This window comes from Nuphar pumila, chromosome 15 (genome assembly GCF_984573655.1).
Source record: "Nuphar pumila chromosome 15, dmNupPumi1.hap1.1, whole genome shotgun sequence".
NCBI lineage: Eukaryota > Viridiplantae > Streptophyta > Magnoliopsida > Nymphaeales > Nymphaeaceae > Nuphar > Nuphar pumila.
The window spans coordinates 37174441-37196801 of record NC_143263.1 but is presented as its reverse complement, the minus strand read 5'-3'; the positions used below and the strand labels follow the sequence as shown (position 1 = coordinate 37196801).

General features: G+C 38.6%; 1 protein-coding gene across 1 annotated transcript in view; it reads left to right on the top strand.

The window, feature by feature from the left end:
- Window positions 1-6938: 6938 nt before the first annotated feature.
- Window positions 6939-22361, top strand: part of LOC149815149 (ADP,ATP carrier protein 1, chloroplastic-like) — a 30607-nt gene continuing 15184 nt past the window's right edge. Inside the window, exon 1 of the mRNA XM_089989815.1 lies at window positions 6939-7760. Coding sequence (XP_089845941.1) covers window positions 6990-7760 — 771 coding nt within the window. The 5' untranslated portion in view covers window positions 6939-6989. The remainder of the gene's footprint in view (window positions 7761-22361) is intronic.

Below are 22361 nucleotides of genomic sequence, written 5' to 3'. Positions count from 1 at the left end.
TGTTCCCGTGCTATTGTTCGAGAACCTCAGCTAAACCCTGGTGGTTGCTGAGCGAATTTGAAACTATTTTACTATTGCAACGTTGTTTGTTGTTGTGCACATTTAAATCATTGTTCCTGTTTTATATCTTCTGTTGAATCATAACTAGAATTTGCTCGTAATATATTGCTGAGTTTAAGTTCCTGTTGAGTGTTTGTTGGATGTGACTGAGCTACCAGATTTATGAAACCTTCATGTTTGACATCAACAACATATTTTTTTCTGTTGTATGATTGCCTCAGAATCGATCTTAGCTTGTTGAGTATGTGTTGTTACTTGAAATGTGGGAAATCGATCAATCGATTGTTTGTTGTTCATTTACATTTCCTCTCACAGCCTGACCTGTTGTGCTGCTTGTTCAGGCCTGCTGACTTGCTGAAAGCATCAACGTTGAGTCCCAATAAGTTGGGTCTAAGCATGGCCCCCGTCTTGTGTGTCTTTACCCGTGTTTTGTCCTCTCTCTTGGACTGCTGAGCGCATATGCCAACTGACCCATGCACATCTAATAGCTATTTGTGTTTGACATCCCAACACGTGATGTCCAAATAGTGTGTCTGCTGACCACTATTCTCACCTTGCGATTTTCAATTGAACTGAATCTGTTGCTTGTGTTCATTTGTTTGTTGTATTGACATTGTGGTGTTAAGTTCATCATATTTGATAAATCTTATTGAAGTGCGTCTGCTGACCACTATTCTCACCTTGCGATTTTCAATTGAACTGAATCTGTTGCTTGTGTTCATTTGTTTGTTGTATTGACATTGTGGTGTTAAGTTCATCATATTTGATAAATCTTATTTAAGTGCATCTTGTTTGCGTTACTGACAATTGTTGAAAGTTGGAAGGAATTATAAGGAGTGTATTTGCTGCAGGTTGCATACAATTATTTATTATTATTTGATTTGCTATTTGATAGTCTAGGGATGGCAATGGAGCGGGGGCTGGGGTGGGGGAAAGGGTCTCCAACCCCCCCCTCCCCTTCATCCCCATTTCATGTCCTCCATCCCAAGTGAATCATTCTGCATCGGCTAAAAAATAATTTAAAAACATTTTTATGTCAATCAAAATGTGACACGTGTTAAAACCATTAAAATAATATTAGCAAATTAGTTTTAGGCATATTAGACTATTTATTAAAAACCAGTCTATTCAGGTTAGTGTCGTATCGATTTTCTGCCAATACATATTGTATCGGCAGATACTATACTGACAACATTGCCCAAGATAGGGATACGTGGTTCTTGTTTTAGTTGCAATTCACATAAGGTGCGGTTGATTACCTTGGATTTCAGATCCAAGGTAAATCTTAGATCTTACGATCTTGAAAACCATGAATTGGATATTCGTGGTACTTTCACTCTCCCCCACTCTTGAACCAAAAAACGATGAATTTGGGAGATTTTTTTGCACTTGGATTCAAGAATCCAGGATTCTCCCTTTGGCGAGACTTATGTCGGATTGAATCATGAGATCTAAAACCCAATTCACGTAATATCTTAGGCCCGTTTGGATTGGATCGAGCCACGGATTAATGTATCCCTACTTTTTTAATCACATTCAAACAAACCCTTAGTCTGTTCCACCAAATCAAAGCTTGGGACCAAGAGTTGGTAAGGTGGTCACCCATGGGTTGGGTTTGACCTGGACCTGACTCGTACCAAACCTTATAGGGTCAGGGTTTGGTGATAAATAAGACCTGATTAGAATCCGGGTCAGATCCGAAGGGTCCGATTAATATATGGAGAAGGGTATGGTTAATTTGTAAAATTTCATACTAGACCTGGGCCTGACCTAAATTTCGATTAAGATCAGTAATATTTTGATGTAAAAATGATAAAAAAAATATTATTTTATGGGGTATGGTCTATGACTGGTTCATGTAATCCTTATAAGATTAGGGTATGATTTCTTTTATGATGGGTCCAATTAGACCCGGGTTCGAATTGGTGCCATCATCTTAAATCAGGTTTGGGTGTAGTTCCAACTGAATCCGAACCAAACCCGACCCGTTGACACCCCTACACCCACCCAAATACCACACCAACCGACCTGGTGGGTCAAGCCCACTGACCTAGGGTTTCATGAGAGTATGGTCAATTTGTGAAAGTTTTGAATGTGACTTCAATGTCTTGGAAGGAGTCATAGTGCACCAACATGGAACTAAAGAGAAGGGTGGGGGTGGTTGGTGATTGGGTGACGTGTCAAAACATCTGATGCCTTTTGTCCGTAACCGTGGGAGGAGTTCACGAGTCCAAGAAGTACACGTCTCTTCTTTATAAAAATCAATAAAATAAACCACAAGAAAAAACCAAAAGTTTTGCAGGGCTGTTGTTTGGGTCATGGTCCCCCTGAAAACCAGATATTCCCCTAGATTCTCAAACCCTAAAAAAGATAACCCCAACGCCCATGGATTTCACTTTTACCATGGCTAAGTCTTTTAACAGTTGAACTCAATGCCTTTTTTTTTTTTTTATTACTTGAAGAAGCTGCCGGCTTGGCTCCCTACGGTCATCGTGCTAGCAGCGTAAACTCCAAGGCTAGTACCATCGCCCCCAATGCCTATACTATGCATTAGCTTGCGCAAAGAGGCGACAACCATGAGAATCAAACTTGTCCGTCTAGCAGCCAAGGTCCCACCCCACTGCGCCAACCCTCCTTGCTGCCTCAATGCTCCTTAAAACCACCATATTATTAATTAGGACTTAAAACTATATGAGAAAAAGGGCTCTTAGTTGGTTTTGTCTGATGGATCCAAGTCTTGAATTAGATCAGACAGTTGAAACCCAAAAAATTTGGGTTTGAGTTGGGTCTCCAACCAAACCAAACTGGTTGTGTTTGATTGTGGTCGCTCTAATATGAGATCTTAGCTAGAATATCAAATCTGAGGATCTCGAACCCTCTTATCGCAATTAAGCCAAAAAAACCCGTGTATTTTTGGGAGTTTTGAGGATCTCAGATAGGAGGATCTTGAGATGTTATCTGCAAGACTAACAGATTTAACATGGGACTCACACCAAATCCAATATTAGAACTCTTAAGGCTTTAATTGAGAACCGGTAGCTGAGATGAGAGTTTATGCATTTGGTAAAAGCTTTCAAACTATATTGGTGGTGGCTGTTTGGGAGAATGAAGTTAAGAAGGCATGCAGTGTATGCATTAAACTGCTTCTCCTTTGTATTTGCACTAAAAACTGAATTTGAAAACTGCCATTCTCCAGTCAAATCCAGGAATTAGCAGCTGCCACTTTCAAAATGCATAAACTCCTTCTTCTGACTGCCAGATTTCAAATAGAGCATAAATGAACTGTGCACTTGTTCGTGATTACAATTTAAATGGTCTGCCATAAATTTAGATCCAGCCATACAGGATCCAGACCCCGTTAAAGCCAGTAGGGATCAAACCTGGTGTAGGATCCACTTTAGATTAAACCCATTTACTGCTTTTTGAAGGAAATAATACTGTTGACAGGGTGGATTTGGACACAATGAACGGAACTAACTGGAGCCTGGGTCAAGTCTGTTTACAATTAGTTGGACCCAGTGCCAAGCTAGTTTGACCCAAGAAATGAGACCCATTTTCTCCTACAAACCTTGTAAAAGAAGGGACACCAAGAAGACTTTGAAATTGACCTGATTCCTCTGGGATCCAGTTTAAACACCAAGCTAGTTTGTGGTGAACACTAATAGACCTAAATCTAAACCATACCCGTCTAGTTGAAAGAATAAACCATGGTCAGCGAGGAAAATCTCCTATTTCTCTTAAAAGATTCTAGTATTTTTGGGAAAATATAAAATAGAAGTTCAAGTAATATAAAATCTCTGCAAAAAAAGCAGTTTATTTTTTTTTCAAGGCAAGCTGGGTTAGGCGGATCCCTACCAAAACAACAACTGCCCCATGTGGCAGAGGGATTCGATCCTGGGGCCTTCAGCTTGACACAGGACCCCGCTTAGCACATGGGATACCATCTCGATGGTTGTAAAAAAGCTATTTGATTGCATTAATGTTGCGATAAAAACATATTTAAAAAAAAGAAATTTAATTTGAAGGTAATATGTCTTTTTTTTCTGTATAATAAATTAGCCCTTCAAAATATGGTAATAAAGTCATGATATTTTCAAAATATAAGCAATATTTTTTTACTATGAGACAAAGGCACCCTGGTGAATCTTACCTTTCTGTTGCAAAGAAACGCCTCCATAATTGATAGAAACTGCAATAGGGAAAAGGCCATTCATGCAGCTGTTGATGAGAGACACTAAGGTGAAGGTGGTGGAGCAGTCTTGACTAGCAAAAGTTAAAAACTCCACCAACGGCGCTCTGTTTTTTTGGCAGGAGCAGTTAGTGCACGTCACCTTGTGTTGGGACGTTGCAAGTTCGAATCCCAATGGTATACGATTGTATAACTGGTAAGGTTCTGCTTAACCCCAGCTTTCTCTGTCAAAAAAAAAAAAAGTTAAAAACTCCCAAGATTCCTTTATAAAGTGAGTGGCAAATAAAACCATCCAAATGAAATCACATGAAAGTGCCCTTAGCGTCAGCTCGCCTGCCCTATTTCTCCCCTATCACTCCCTAAAGAACTCCATATCTGTGCAATTGTTGGTTAGTACAGTAGGACGACCCTTTATCCTCATGCATGTTTCAAGAGAAAGTGTCCAGTAGTACACTATTGTCCCCCATGGGGTTTAGCATAGACAAGCTTGTACTAGAGAGCACTAACAATCTTTTGAACTACGCTGAATGGTTCAATATGTTTGTTTGTATAATAAGATCATCCAATAGAGTCAAAGATGCCACACAACGTGCAAACCATCAAACATTAGTCAAACACTGGATATATATATATATATATATATATATATATATTTATATAGGAAAAACAGTAATGTCCAAAGCCATCAATGTTCGACGCGTGCCCAACGTTGATGTGTTCTCTCTCTGGTCGGAAAAACTGTTTTTAGCAGCGGGTCTTGACTGCTCTAAAAGGAGCTCTTTCATTTAACACACGCCTGCCCCTGATCGCGTTGCGTGCATGTTCAGCGGCGGGCGCACAACAAACTAATAGTGTATAAAATGTCCGTCGACTGTTACGGGTATATGTATATATATCAACAAGTCTATGCAGCTATCCTTTTCACGGGCTCCGGTTGTTTGGTAAGAGCTGCTAGTGCACGCCACCTTGTGCAGGGAAGTTGCAGGTTCAAAACCCAATGGTATAATTGTATAACTGGTAGGGGTCTGCCTAACCCAGCTTGCCTTTTGGGAAAAAAAAACTGTACTCTTTTCATACACGTTCATATAGAGAGCACTTTCCAAAAACAATTACTCATTTGAAAAGATTGAGAATGGCCTCAAGTCAGCTGATTGTTATGGAGCCAAAAACAATTACTTCATTTGAAAAGATTGAATGTGTGCTCAAATTTCAGATGATGTTGGATGCATATGAAAGATTGGATGTATTGTTTGATGAACCGAAAGAGAAAACAAAAGGGTTTTATTGACCTTACCAGTTACCATCATAATCACCTCCCCTCTAGTAAATAGATCATGTTGAATGCATCTCAATGGTTTCACCTATTACTCTCTTTCTCTCTCACACAAGTTGGTCAAGATTTCAGTTTTCCTTGTTTGAATGGTAAAAAGAGAAAATGAATGAATTAGAATGTGGGTTTGAAACACTCTCGTTTTGCTCATTGTCAATTTCTCACCAAACACTTGTACTGCTGCCCTCCATAGAAAAGAACAAGCGTCACGTACACATTCCAATTGACCAAGCCTAATGCTAATTGTTTTGATTCTCAAATCCTACTGGGCAGTGTTGTCAAATTTGGTTTCAAACTTGATCGATTTTCAAAAAAGATCCTAGAGAATCGGTCGATTTAGGCTCAAATCGAAGAGGGTTTAAATGGTATATTGAATTTTTAATTAAAAAACATAAAAAACAATAAATAAAAATAAATAACACAAAAAATAAGAAAAGGCAGATTCAACCTCCTATGCAGCTTGATTCTCCCAACTCGGATTGAATTGACAGAATTTTTGGAGTAGGGCCTGGTCCGATTCAAGCCTGAAGCAATCGATTGAGTCCCGCTGGATTCAAACTTTTTGAATAATCCAAGGGAGACTGCACCTTGGCTGGGCTTCGGTTGGTAAAACCCTTGTCCTCCCTGCTCATTGGGGAGTACACCCAGCTTCGAGACGCCACCCATGAATTTCGAAATTGTGACGACCCGTCAATATTCACAAGTTTCCCTTACCAGATGAGCGGAGCCCTTGTGGGCAGCTCGATTCGATTTTGATAACATTATGGGCTGCACATGATATGAGCCCTATGTCCCTACCTTATCCTTGCTATAATGAGCTTCATTTTCATTTAAACCACAATCTCTTCCTTCCATTCAACTTTTTCTACAACCGTTGTAATTAAACCTGATGGTTATAAATAATTAAGAAAAATAAAAGTGGCACCCTGTTTCCGTGCTGAAACAAGGATATTTTGGCAGAAAAAGGAAGCAGCAAAAATATCTCACCGCTTTGAAGGGCATATTGGTGATCTCACTAAAACCCAAAAAAGGACAAAAGTGAAGCAAGTGGAATTCACACACAGAAGTTAGTGACAAGTTGGTCATTTAATTAAGAGCACTAACTCCATTGTCTCATCTTTATTGCAAAATGTTATGTTAAAAAACCCTAACTCTCTCTCTCTCTCTCTCTCTCACTCATACTACTTGCATTTGCATGAGTTGCATGTTTCTTTCTTTTTCTTATTTCAATACTGGCGTCAGACGGATTTTTCCTCATAGTTAATTAAAACACTTTTTTAGTCCTAACCCTGATATAATTATATTATTATTTTCTTAAGCCACCATCTTTCCTTTAGAGCAGCACCCCCTCCCTTCAAATACCTCTATTCCCTCTTTCCCTTCTTCGTCAGCCTGGTTTATCTCAAAGGGATGGAGGCTCTCATCCAGACGCATGGGTTCTCCCATCTGCCTTCACACCCAAAAGCCCAGCCTCCCTCAAAGAGGCTGAAAACCAGGCTGAGTTTCAGACCCACCATCCCCATCTGCAACCTTTCATCATTTGAAGGCAAGGGCCTGCTAAACTCCTTGCATGGGATCAGAAACAGGGGAAAGGTTCAACCTTTGAGGTCAAGGGATGATGGGAGGCTGCAGATTTGCAGGGCAGCAGCATCTGGTGCGGTGTTTTCTGGTGATGGTGGGGGGGAGATTCAGAAACCCAACAAATTCTTGGGGGTGGATGTTGTGACACTGAAGAAGATAGTCCCGCTTGGGTTGATGTTCTTTTGCATCCTTTTCAACTACACCATCCTCAGGGACACCAAGGATGTGCTTGTGGTGACGGCCAAGGGGAGCAGTGCAGAGATTATCCCCTTTCTTAAGACTTGGGTGAACCTCCCGATGGCTTTTGGGTTCATGATTCTGTACTCCAATCTTGCAAATGTTCTGTCAAAGGAGGCCCTTTTCTACACTGTTATCCTTCCATTCATTGCTTTCTTTGGGATCTTTGGTTTTGTTCTTTATCCTCTTAGCAACTATATTCATCCTATAGCTTTGGCTGATAGGCTTCTGGAAGCACTGGGGCCAAGGTTCCTTGGCCCAATTGCTATTCTTAGGATTTGGAGTTTCTGCCTCTTCTATGTCATGGCTGAGCTTTGGGGTAGTGTGGTTATCTCTGTTCTCTTCTGGGGGTTTGCTAATCAGGTATATATGTGTGACCATCTCTTTATCATTTATTGTTCTTGAGTTTTCTTATGGGTTGGATTGGTTAAAGGGAATTGAAATTCTTTCTTATGTATTTGTTCATCTGGGTTTTTATGGTTTGACACTGAAATCCTAAACCTTCCAGTCTTGGCGTTTCCCTGCTCGTGGAAAGAAATGTGGAACGCTCAAATCTTAAGATTTAACTGCTCTTGATAAATTAGATTGGATCTGATTTACTAATGGTTTTTTTATGGCCCTTTTGGTTGGCTTTTTAATTGAACACATGTAATTCCTTTTTCGTTTTATATCCCATTCTTATTCTTCCTTTTAGCCTCTGTTTTCGTTCCTTGTGATACTCTTGCTTATGCTATATATTGTGCTTTCTTTGCCTATAGAATTTGCATCTGTTGTACCAGCTTTTTGCCATGGACTGTCTCTTTTTTTTTGTTAGATGCCAAATTTGTTAACCTTATATATGTCTTAGAGGAAATTGAAAGTGAATTGGTTGGTGCAATTGTTAATGTTTGAAACTCAATTGAATTCTTCATGCTTCGATCATGTTTGCACAATGTGCACGCACGTGCATTGAAATTTGAAGATATCCTCTGTAGAACGTGGTTGCTTCCTCTGTTTTTCTATTTGATTCTTGGCAATCACGAATTCTTTTTTGTCCTTCGGTTTCTGTTTCCGTATCATTTCTAAATATAGGTCACATTTGCTTGCGTTTACTGTGATCTGAAATCGAGATAGGAGTATCCAAGCAGCATTTGTTGATTATCTTCTCAATTTATTCTTCCTTGTGCATAATCAGTTTGGTGTTGTAGTTAATAATCTAAATCGGGTCGAAGTTGTGTATCTTATTCCTTGGAGTATCTTGTCCTGATATTTGTCTTCTCTTGGGCATTCCTAACTGAAGACCCTGAGAAAAGAATTTTAGCCACTGAGACAAAGCAGACGTATGTATTTTGACAGCTTCATTTTTATATTTTGTCCATAGAAAAATTCAGCATCTACTGTTCAAGTCACAGTGTACTTGACATACCACATGCTAACTCTTTTACTGTTATTATCTAAATTTTGAGTGACTAGATGGGTTACAGCAGAATTATAGTTGTCTATGCCTATTCTTTGAAATGTTGATGTGCCATTATCTTAGATGTAGAACAGTTGTCTCTTACTGTTAAACAGTGTCTTGTTTTATCATGTGCTTATCCTGACATCAACTTCTCTAAGTGTTTCTTTTCTTTTTATCAATACTTCTTAGCCTGTGCTTACCACCTTCCTAATTTTGTGTTGCTTCTTGTGGACCCTTCTAAAATTTTCATCTCCTGCCTTGTCAAATTGAATTGCTCATACTCCAATGGATGCATAAAAGATAGTTGCATGATGTCCTTTGCTTGTGACTTCTGGTTATATTTGAGTAAATCTTTTGTTCTATCTCTCATTAATTTCTTTCCTGTATTTATTTTCTCAGCCTTTTTATGTGAGACATTCTTGTTAAGTTGCAGTGTTGTGAAAGCGTGCCTCAAGGCACAAAAAGTGTGCCTTGCCTCAAGGCGAAGCACTTTATGCCTTCAGGCAGATAGGTTTAGCGCAACTGGCCTGAGGCGTGTGCCTCATGCCACTCTCCATTTGACCCAAATTTAATAAGTAAAAAAAAGGAATAGGTGGTGGCCCGATGGACTAGGCACTCCCCTCCCTCTCTCTCTCCTGCTGAAAGGAAGGAGGAGGAGGCCCACCACGAACGGACCTCTCTCTCTCTCTCCTGCCGAAAGGAAGAAGGAAGAGGAGGGCCACCAGGAACACACCTTTCTCTCTCTCTCTCTCTCTCGGTCTCTTCTTCTTATGTTCTCCTTCTTCTCTTCTTCTTTCCGTCTTGTTCTTCTTCCCTTCTTCTTTTGTTGTTCTTCTTCTTCTTCATCTTCCGATCTCCTTCTTCTTTCAGTCTTTTTCTTTCGGTCCCTTCCTCCTCCTCTTCCTCCTTCTTCCCTTCTTTTTCTTGTTGTTCTGTTTCTTTATAGTCTATAGGAAACTGTGGGTACTTGGCTTGGTTGTTTTGCTGGTTTGAGTTCATCATGTTGTTGCTGGATTTGAAATTGCATGTTCTCTTTATTGTTATATAATTGTTTAACAAGTAGATGGAAATGTTTGTTGGATAGTGCTTATTTTCATGCTGAATATATGGTTAATGTCTTGAGCTGATTTTAGTTGTTTAATAAAGCTAATATTTCAATCAAGTATACCTGAAAAACTAGCTTGATGTTTGTTTAGAAATTAGAACTTTAGATGAATTTTGTGTGTAGGATTTAGAAATTTGTCTGAGAATTTATTCTTTTACATGTTATTCTCATATTTGTCGGTATTTATTTGAGATCTTCTATTTTTTATTGGTTGTTGTTTCATCAATAAGGCATTTCTTTTATTTGTATTTTTAAATAATTTTTTAATTTTTTAAATTATATTTTTGAGGCTTACACTTTATGCCTCGGGGCTTACAATTTAATATATATATATATATACACACACACACACATGATGTGTATATGTATGTATCAAGGTTGCCAAACTAGGAAGCGGAAGCAGGAAACGGAAACGGAAACGGAAACGAAAGCGGAAGCGAGAAGTGAGAAGCGAGAAGCGAGAAGCAAAGCATTTTAAAATTTATAGGAAGCGGGAAACGAAGTATCAATTTAAAAGCAAAATATTTAAAAAAATAAAGCAATATGGTAATTGAATAGGAATCAAACACGAAACAAATAAAAACTAAAATAAAATTATTCATTCTTATATTTCATGATTTTTTAGTAAAAGAGTTAAATTTTTGTTAAAATCTAACAATGATGGTTACTAATTTAAAGAAAGTACATGGAAAGTGAGTGAATGCGTGAGAGAAAATACATGAAAAGAAACGTGAGAAAAGCATATAGGAAGCATAGACCATGTGTGTGGGAAGCATAGAAGAAGCGTGGGGGAATAGAGATTCTCATGAAGTTTCGAAAGCGAGGAGTATCACGCTTTCGAAGCGAGTTTTCGGGAAGCGAGCTTCCCACTTACCTAAGAAGCTTCCGGTAACTCTGGTATGTATTAATATTAATACATTTATGTATTTTTTATCCATGTTATAGGTCATGCCCTCTAGAGGCATTTTTGTCATTTTACCTTATGTAATAGGCCCTGCCCGTTAGGGGCAGTTTTGCATTTTTAACTTTTCTTTTTTTTCTTTTTATTTTATGTAGCCATTGGGACTAACCCTCTTGCCTCCCCTTTGTTGTATATAAATGAGATCTTTCCCATATTGAAAGTATGCTTCTCTTAAGCATTTTCTAAGTGAATAAAATATTAATTTTTATATTTTGAGTGCACTCTTGTGTATTTTTGTGAGCTATTGTGAAGTGTGCCCTTGTATACTATTGCCCATTAGAGGCTTGTGTATTGCCTTTGTAGCTTTGTGCTTTTGCCCTACATTGTGTGCTCTTATGAGCTTTGTGATTGTTCTTGTATTTGTGTTTTCATTACATCGTATAAGAGCCCTTGGAATCTTGACCTTTGGGCCTTGGTGATTGGGTGCTCGTGGTGATCGTGCTTGTTGTGCTTGTGTCATCCTTCTTCTTTCCACCTTTCGCCTTCTCTTTACTTTTACTCCATCATGGCTGATCATGAGTCTAAGATTGAGTTGTCCAAGCTAAATGGGACGAACTACTTGACGTAGGCCACAGTGATAAATAACCACCTCAAAGGAAAGAAGCTTTGGGGTTATGTTTATGGCATGACTCTCGAGCCACAACTTAAACTCACAAAAAAGGAGACTAAATGAAAATGCTTGAAGGAGACGAAAGAACCAAGGCAATTCAAGAATATCAAACAAAAATGAAAGATTGAGAGGGTGAACATGCCAAGATTTTGGCATGGTTCATGAATAATATGGAGTTAAAAATATGTGCAAATCTAACTAAATTAAAAAAGGCAAATGAAGCATGAACCTTATTGAAAGGGATGCACACTCAAAAGGTTCTTGCGCGACAATACTTCTTGCAAGAAAAGGTTAAATCTACCAAGCAAGGAGATATGTCTTAGACATGAGCGTGTCTTGTCCCCATTATGGGATGAGCTTGCGCTTTTTGAGCCTTGATGGGAGGGATCCACCATTGAACTTAGAGCAAGGCAAATGGAAAAAGAATATTTTTTCCAATTTCTGTGTGGCCTTTTTTCGAAATTTTAACAAGTGTGGGTGTCTCTCCTTCATAGATCTTATGTTATTGCGTTGAATGAAGCACTTGAGAGACTCATCTCGTCATGACCAAGGAAGGAGTTGAAGTGTTGGAAGTCGCTAGACCCAAGAACAATGTGAAGACTTGCAAACCTTCATACTCTGGGAATCAAAACAACGGAGGACCAAGGAGGATTATTTGTCATTTTTGGAATGAGTTGGGGCATATCAAGCCGGCTTGCCCAAAGTTAAAGACCACAGTGGCTTTCGTTGGAGATCCCTTATCCAAAATCAGCAATGAGATAAACAAGAAAGAGGTGAACTCAAAGACTTTTCCATTGCACAATTGGCGGGGGCACTTCAATAATTTTTTAAGACATCACCTTCAACATCCTGTACATGATATCATCATCCTCCCTTTCGGGTATGTCCTCTTAGATTCTTGACTCGGGGGCCTCTTTCCACATTACTCCCCATGCATCTCTTATATCCGATATAGGCACTAACCCATTCTTAACATGTGTTTCTACCGCCGAAGAAACTTCTTTAAAAATTCAAGGTATTGACAATTTGAAAAAGAATTTAAAAAATTCTTTGTTCCTAAAGCGAGAGTTGTTTCTAAATTGAATTTAAATTTATTTTTCGTTTCACAAATTTCTTATCATGGATGTGAAATCTCCTTCTCATTTAAGGGTTGCTTCGTGTGGGATCTCCAGTAAGGGAAGTTGTTTGGGCAAGACCATAAGAGATATCTCTACTTCATGGATTTTTTGTCTATTCCTCTCAAATCTTTTTGTAATTATGATCAAGAAAAAAATATTATAACTTTAGCACAAAAGACTTGGACATCTGAGCTTATCAAAATTGTATCTTTTTCTTTTTTTGAAAAAAAATTGTAATGAAAATGATTTTACATACAAATATTGTATTTTTGGAAAGATAAAGTCTTTTTCATTTTTCAATAGAACTTTTATATCCAAAAGACCTTTTGAGTTGGTGCATTTAGATGTATGGGGACCTTCTCCGGTCATGTCTAAAGGTGGCTACTCACATTATGTTGTGTTCATTGGTGACTTTACTAGATATGTGTGGATCTATTTCCTTAGATTTAAATCAAGACGTATTTTCCTATTTTAAGGAATTTCACATGCTTGTTAAAAATCATTTTTAAAGCAACATTTCTATTTTAGATCTGATTCAAGGGGAGAATTTATGTCAAAATATTTTTAAGAATGTTTAAAACAAAATGAAATTTTTCATCAAAGATCTTGTCCTAGAACTCATCAACAAAATGGTCTAGTGGAGAGGAAACATATGCATATTATAGAAATCACTAGGACTCTTCTCATTTCAAAGGATGTTTCTAAGAATTTTTGGGCCGAAGTCGTTTTAACTTCCATATATTTGATAAATAGAATGCCTTCTTCCTCTTTGCAAAATGTTTTTCCTTTAAAAAAATTATTTAACATAACTGCGAATTTTAAAAGATTAAAGGTCTTTGGATGTAAGTGTTTTGTCCTTACCCATAGGAATGACAAACTTTCACTAATGGCTATTGAATGTGTTTTCTTATTGCTATGGAGAAAAACAAAAAAGGATATAGGTTAGGTGTTATGATTTAAAAAATGATAAATTGTATGTTTCTAGATATATGACTTTTTTAAAAAATGAAAATGAATTTGATAAAACTAAGATTAAAGAGGAAGTCTCCTACTCTTTTCTATTTGATATCTTGCCTAAGGAAGGATATGGTATACACGGATCAATTGATTGTGAAGAGGATCATGTTGACATTAAATGTGATGATGTGCATGATAATTCATTAGATCCATCTTATGATATACACGATGTGCATGCTTCTAATGAAGGTCCATCTAATGAAATGCGTGTTTATACCTGGCGTAAGCAAGAGGGTCAATCGTGTGCTCTTGAAAAATACTCTCAAGGACAACCTATAGAAGAACCAAATCTTAGAAGATCTAAATATGTTTACATATCACCTAATAGGTTGGTATCTTATAAGTATTTTTCTCCCAACTATAGAGCATGTTTAGTATTAATCTACTTTTATCATGGGCCATCAAACTATAATGAAGCTAAAAACTACCCTCAATGGATTGATGTCATGAACGTTGGACTAGATGCCCTCCGTAGAGCCAATACTTGGGAAGTTAACCTACCTTTAGGAAAGAAGCCCATAGGGTCTAGATGGGTGTTTAAAGTTAAAACTAAGAGTGATGAAATTTAAGAAAAATACAAAGCAAGGCTAGTTGTTAAGGATACTCTCAAAAGTATGATATTGATTATGAAAAACCTTTCCCTCCCTAGCAATGATGACTAGTGTTAGAACCCTAATCCAACAGTGGCCCATTTATCTGTTAGATGTCAAAAATATTTTTCTTAATGATAAACCTAATGAATAAGTTTATATGGACCATAAGTGCCGAATAAGAGGAGCAATATCTCCAAGAGCAAACAAGAGAGCACACACATACGCAAATAGCCACTAATGGACAAGATTACAACAAAACCATAAAAGTGGAAAAACACCCAAAAGAAGAGAAAAAAATATATTCCACTCAAGAAGGCTTCAAAGAAGCATACATTACAATGGGGGAAACCCCTTTATTTATAGGCACAAGGAGAGGACCCTTGGAAGTGTGAGAATGGCCCACTCGATCTTGCTGGAACGTGAGAATGAGGCGTGAGAGAGAGAGAGAGCTGCGACAGCAAAGGGGGACTTCACAATTGAAGTCGTGCCCTACTTTATGTTTATATATACATATACAAAACAGTAACTGGGTTGGACCAAATATTTGGATCCATACCCAGACATAAAGTTACAAGTTACATTGGAGAACCCGACCCACACTGGAAAACCCGATCCAGTTTATGATACAGTCTTAATACCCTCCCTCAAGTTGTGCATGGTCCTGTACCATGGACAACTTGCCTTTGAGATACCAAAACCGCTCACTCGTAAGTCCTTTGGTAAGTAGATCAACAACTTGATCTTCTGTTGGTACATAGACTGGAATAACTTCTTTGTCCTCTACCTTCTGTCGGACAAAATGTTGATCGATCTCTATGTGTTTCGTTCGACCATGGTGGATAGGATTGAAAGCAATTTGAATGGCACTTTGATTATCGCAAAACAGATTCGTAACCTTCACTTTTTCTCCTATCTCTGTTAATAAATGTCTTAACCATGTAACTTCGGCAGTGGCAGAGGCCATGGATCGGTACTCAGCTTCTGTACTTGAACGCGCAAGAGCACGTTGCTTCCGACTACTCCATGCTATTAAGTTTTCATCAACATACACACAATACCCAGAGACTGACTTTCTATCGTCTGGATCTCCTGCCCAATCTGCATCTGCATACACTTCTAGTGGTCTATGTTCTCCTTTTGCCTTTAATTGACGATAAACAAGCCCATCTCCAAGAGTACCCTTCAAGTACCGAAGAATTCTTTTAACTGCATTCATGTGTTCTGTACATGGATCGTGCATGAACTGAGAGACTTGATTCACTGCATATACAATATCCGGCCTCGTAAAAGTAAGATATTGAAGCATCCCAACTAAGCGACGATAATATTTCGGGTCCTCATAGATCTCTCCATCTTGAGCACTGAGTTTATGGTTTAACATGCTAGGAGTATTCAATGGCTTGCAGTTCTTTATTTCTGACTTCTCCAGAAGATCCAGAGCATACTTGTGTTGGGTCAACAAGAGGCTAGTATTTTGTCGATCCACTTCAACCCCCAAGAAATATCGTAGGACACCCAGGTCCTTCATCTTGAACTTCTGATTCAATAGGTTCTTTGTAGCCTCTATATGCTTGCAAGAACTTCCTGTAATAATAATGTTATCTACATATATGAGAAGTAAGGTGTTGACCTGATGTTCTCGAAAGATGAACAATGAATGATCAAGTTGAGAACGGACAAATCCATATCGTTGTACTTCAATGAAGAAACTGTCAAACCATGACCGAGATGCTTGTTTTAGTCCATAAATAGCTCGTCGCAACCTGCAAACATGTGTCTCAGGATTGTTTTCTACATAACCAAGAGGCTGCTCCATGTAAACTTCCTCCTTTAGATCGCCATGTAAGAATGCATTTTTAACATCAAGTTGACTTAGAGACCATACATGCTGAACCGCCAAGGATAACACAAGTCGAATGGTTCCCATTTTTACAACTAGACTAAAGGTCTCGTCATAGTCTTCTCCGTATGCTTGTGTGAAGCCTTTAGCGACTAGTCTTGCCTTATATCTTTCAATGGATCCGTCAGGTTTGTACTTAATTTTATATACCCACTTAGACCCTACAACATTCTTATCAGGAGGCCTAGGAACTATTTCCCAGGTCCTACATTCATACATTCATGCAAGGCTCCCATTTCTTCATTCATAGCATCTGCCCATTTTGATGACAAGGAGGCTTGGGAGAAATCGATGGGTTCTTCTTGTTTTTCAACCTGTGCAACGAATAACTGCATTTCTGTGGAAAAATTCTCATAGCTTACCCATCTTTCAATAGGGTGTTTGATCCTTTCCGAACGTCTGACATGCTCAGTTATGTGGGGTGTGTCCCTTCTCCTGACATACATTGCCCCTTTGAATCTTCTGCCATCTGGACGAGCAGTACCAGATGTCAGGGTTTCTTCTGCGATGGGAGGCACAGTAGATCCCTGAGCAACTGTCAACATGTTTCCACTAGGTTCTGCATTGGTTTCCATGGGCTCACACTCATCTATTACTGTGTGACATGGAGCAGAGTTATCCATCTCTAGCTGATCAAATAATTCATTCGCTAGCCACGGCTGATAGCTTTCTTCCTCCTTAGTAACCCTTGCTTCTTTGTTCAAGATCTGAACATTGTTCTCATCAAAGACAACGTTTCGTGAGATTTTAATGCGTCGAGTGTCTGGATCATAGCATCGATATCCTTTATACTCTTCAGCATACCCAACAAACCTGCATCTACAAGCTTTATCCTGAAATTTGTTACGCTGGGAACTGTCAATGTGAACATAGCATATACATCCAAACACTCGTAGTTGATTGTATTGAGGCTGGGTACCAAACAACACGAAATAAGGAGTCAAATTATTCAACATTTTCATCGGTAAACGATTTATTACATAAACCGCAGAGTGGAAAGTTTCTGTCCAAAGACTTAAAGAAATATGAGTGTCATGCAGCATACTTATGGCACTTTCAACAATATGACGATGTTTTCTTTCCGCAACCCCATTTTGTTGTGGTGTGTGTGGGCAAGATATTCTACGCCTTATCCCGTTGTTTTGAAGAAATTCAGTAAATTCCTTTGATAGATACTCTCCCCCTCCGTCACACTGAAATTGTTGAATACTTGTCGAGAATTGATTGACAACAAGAGCATGAAATAAACGAAAGAATTTGAATACCTCAGACTTGTATTTCATAAAATAAATCCAAGTATATCTGGAATAACTATCAATGAATGTGACATAGTAGCGACTGCCAGACAAAGAGGGTTGTGGAGCAGGTCCCCAATCATCAGAATGAATAAGTTAAAAAAGAAAAGAAGCTCTTTCATTTATTGAATTGAAGGGAAGTACATGACTCTTACACAACTGACAACTAGAACAAAGAAAACCATCAACCTTATTATACAGACTTGATCTTGAAATAAGACCGCTTGACACAAGTTTCTTAAGAGAAGAATTATTACAATGACCCAAACGACAATGCCAAATATTTGGCTTATTGTACAAAGACAAACTCAAACAATCCTTAGATGAATCCAATTTGAATGGTTGACCAATTGACGATTTTGATCCAGCTCTACGAACAAGTGAAGAAGTCTCTTTGAGGATATACATATTTCCCTTTCGCTCTCCCTCAACGAGCGTCTTCTTCGTGAGTGGATCCTTGACACAGACAGAAGAATGAGTAAATTCGATGCAAGAATGAATGTCATCAACCAATTTAGAAACGGAAATGATATTTTTGACAATATTAGGGGAATGAAAAACATTGGACAATTTTAGGGAACCATCGGAAAGAGGAATATTCACGTTTCCAGTGTAAGTTATTGGATGGAGAGCTCCATCTCCAGTTTTAATACTTGCATTTCCATGATAAGGGATGGGTTTCAAAATCTTACCAATATCACCTGTCACGTGGGCTGCAGCTCCAGAATCAATATACCAAGTTCCCTGATCACCCTGTTTGAAATTCAATCCTGACAAAGCTGATATTAAAAGACTCTTGACATTGTCTTCATTCCATTGAGTTCCTCCAGCTTTTCCCTTGCTTGACGACCCTGTGACATTCATTTTCCCTTTGTTTTGCGGGTTGTGCCAACAATTTGCCTTGATATGTCCCTTTTTGTTGCACAAATAGCAAGTTGGAACATTTTTGAAATTGTGATTTCCCGAAAAACTACCTGACGGCATGCTAGGCGTGGGCAACAATCCACGCCCCCCTTGATTATTTCTTATCTGTCCATGTCTTCCTCGGAAGTGGCCACGTCCTCTCCCTGAATTTGTCCCTGTAAACAATACTTCTTGGCTTCCTCAATTGTTGCCTACATCTTCTCCTTTAATGGAAATTTCATATTGTAGTATTTTTGCTCGAAGATCCTCAAAGTTAGGAAGTGAAGAAAGACACAAGAGAGATGTTACCAACATATGATAATCTGATCCAAGCCCGTTTAGCGCTTGTTGAACTTTGTCCTTATCAGAAATCACACAACCCACCATAGCCAATTGATCTGTGATGATCTTCACCTTGTTCATATACTCTGTAACAGTCTTGCTTTCTTTCTTTAGGAGTTGAAACTCCCTCTTCAAATGCATAATTCTTGCCTCTGAGATTTGAGAATAGGTCTTCGCAAGTTGTTCCCACAACTCCATTGCTGAACACTCATCTGGAATACCTACAAGAACCTCTTGCGAAAGAGTAGAGGTAATGTAGGCTACAACAGCTTGATCTCGTTTTCTCCAAGTGGTGAATTCAAGATTTCGAATCAACTTGTTAGAAGTCTCTCCCTTATCGTCCATAATTTCCTGCACAATAAATTCCGGTGGTGCAGAGATCGTTCCATCTAGGTGTCCATAGAGATTGAGGCTCTTAATGAAAGGCAGTATCTGCCTCTTCCAGGTTAAATAATTATTGTTACTCAGTTTGTCTGAGATAAGTTGTCCTAGAAAACTAGATGGCAGGGTAACAGAATCCATGAAAACTGAACTGTAAAGTAGCTGACTGCTGACAAACACTTAAGGAATGACTTTAGATCTGAAATAAATTCAGACCAGATTAAATGAAGAATAAAGAATAAAGGAATAGGTATTTTAGATCTTGAAGGAATGACCAGAAATCAAGAATAAAGGAGTGAAACTGGATCGGGAAGAAATTAAAATCTGATTCGCTTCAGATCTGAAGTGAACTCAGATCTAACCATGACAGACGAAGAAACAACAACAATTAAGAAAACAGATCTGATCTTTGGATTAGATCTGATCTTGATTTTAGACTTGAATGAAACAAATGCAACAACCAAAGCACAATATATGAACCTAAACAGTTGATGGCTGTTTTCAGCTTAATACCAAATCTGATATCAGAACCCATGTTTGGGCAGATTCGGATTTCAGATAGCCTTTGGGTTCGACAGTCTGATCCAAATCAGACGTGATAAACAAAAGGAAGAAAAGGTAGATAAAGAGGGCAGCAGTCACGCAGGGTCAAATCTATCGATCAAATCGAACAGATCTATGATCAGATCTGAACCGATAGTTTGGAAGAAAACAAAAAGGAACAATGACTAAACAGAGAGGGAAAAGCTGGATGAAGACAGAAATGGAAGGGAAAGGCAGATAGAAGAACCTGGAAGAAGAAACACCTTGGACGTTGATCTCGCTGGATAGCCCTAGACGGAACAGCACCTGCAGTGTCGATCTTGCTAGACACGCCCTTCGGAGTCGATTCACCGTGCAGAAGCCTGCTCTGATACCATGTGAGAATGGCCCACTCGATCTTGCTGGAACGTGAGAGAGAGAGAGAGAGAGAGAGAGAGAGAGAGAGAGAGAGAGAGAGAGAGCTGCGGCAGCAAAGGGGGGACTTCACAATTGAAGTCGTGCCCTACTTTATGTTTATATATACATATACAAAACAGTAACTGGGTTGGACCAAATATTTGGATCCATACCCAAACATAAAGTTACATTGGAGAACCTGACCCACACTGGAAAACCTGATCCAGTTTATGATACAGTCTTAATAGGAAGGGCTCCTAAGGGACGTTGGAGCCCTTCCAACGGTCACAAAAGTGACCGTTGGAGGCTCCAACGTCCCTTAAGGGGGCTTTTCCAAGGAAAAAGGAAAAAGGAAAAAAGGAAAATGTATAAATTTACATATGGTGTGAAATAGTAAAATTTCTATTTTACCCCTAGTGAGTATTACAAAGGGAATACATATATTTATATATGTAGATAGACACGTAAACATATACACGTAAAGTATATGTGTATGTGTCATAATCTATATATATAAATATATATAGCATATTTTAACACCCCCCTCAAACACACAGAGAGATCACCGAGAGTTTGCTAAGGAGAAAGTAAAAACGAGGCGATGACAATGCTTTGGTGAAGAAGCCTGCCAATTGAAATTCGGTAGGAACATATGGAAGTTGAATGGTGCCCCGTAGGAACTCATCACGAACACAATTCATAGAAGGTGTGGTTGCTGGCAATATAAATAGAACTCTTGTTGTCACAACACAACTTTGAAGGAGTTAAGAATGAGACACCCATATCTTTAAGCAAGCTTCTTAACTATACAATCTTAGTGGTGGTGGTTGCCATCGCTCGATACTTTGCTTCTTTAGAAGAGAGAGATACTTTTTGTTGCTTCTTACCATGGTTTTAAAACTCGCCGAGTCAACTCGTTGACTCGGCTCGGCTCGGCCTTCCAACGAGTCAACCCGGCAAGGCAAACTCGGCTTGCCAAGACTCGGGCTTGACTCGACCTGACTCGGGCGAGTTCTGGGATGTTTGAAATTTGTTTTTTTATTTGAGTTGAAACAAACATGGGATGAAGTACGGTTGTTACAGACAACACATGTTTTGTCTGATATGTTCTAAGGGTCTGTCCAATCTTGGACAAGCAATCAAACAAACCCTTAGGATCTCTTGTAAGTGTGTCCTTAGTGGTCCTTGTGTTGGCTGATTTGGTGGACTGATGTGTTCATTGGATTTGTGGTATGTGTGCTCTTGGATCTTCCCTGTGTGTGTGTTAACTTCGTAACAGGTACTAGGTATCACTATCATAGCATAATCAACTATAATATTCATCATGTATTATCAGAAGCATAAAATTAAGGAACTAAGTATATGTTGGAAACTGGTAATTGGCCTTGTGGTAGCCAGTAGCTAGAAGTCACTCAAGAGAGGATTCGTAACGTTTCCATAAATTTCTACCAATAAGACAAATGTCAACAGAGCTTCACATAAGTTCTTGATTGCTTGACAATGCATAGAACCATCAAAATACAAAAATCCCGCTAATTCATAAGAAACAACATTACAACATTAGGAGCCCGTGTTCATAGGGAAAAGAGTTTTAGCTCTATTTGGGAGTGAACAACCAGGATTTTATATGTTGCATCTCTTTCGAGAATTTTTGTCATGCCACTTAATTTCATATTTTTCAACTTACACCATAGTTATTCTTCCTTACTCCATAGTCCTTTGTCTAAAAAAGAAATTTGAAGGCTATTTAGCAGGCTATCCTAGAGTTTTTGCTACAACATTAGTTGCTTTTAATGACCTTTGTTCATTTGTCAAGGATGTACATTTATATATGGTCACATGGACAACAAAAAGGACACATGGCATGCCATTGTTCAATTTTTCATTAAGAATACTGTATAAGGGGGCATGACACAAAGGTAACTGGTAAGTTGGGAATATTCCTGTGAGATAGTCTGGCAGAGATCAGCCTATGCATTTTTTAATGCTACTGCTCTCTATGAATGGTTTAACTAGAAAATGACAAACCCAGGAAGTAATACAAGCAAAAACCAAGCTAATTTAGTTGATGCCAATTGTTATCAGTTCAAAAGCAACCTAAGAAAGAGTCATATCTCTCTCCCAGTTTCAGTGATTACATGCCTTAACACAACCCAAGGATCTCTTGTTTATTGAAAAACATGGTTTGAGACAAATTATAAATTGTTTTTCTTTTAAAATCAAAAGTTAACAAAACCCGGTCTGAGTCACCGAGTTGACCCGCCGACTCACGAGTCAATAAAGAACGAGTCGAGTCCCGAGTCACGGGTTTTAAAACCTTGCTTCTTACACCTCTATGAAATAAGTGATTCTTCAAGGAACA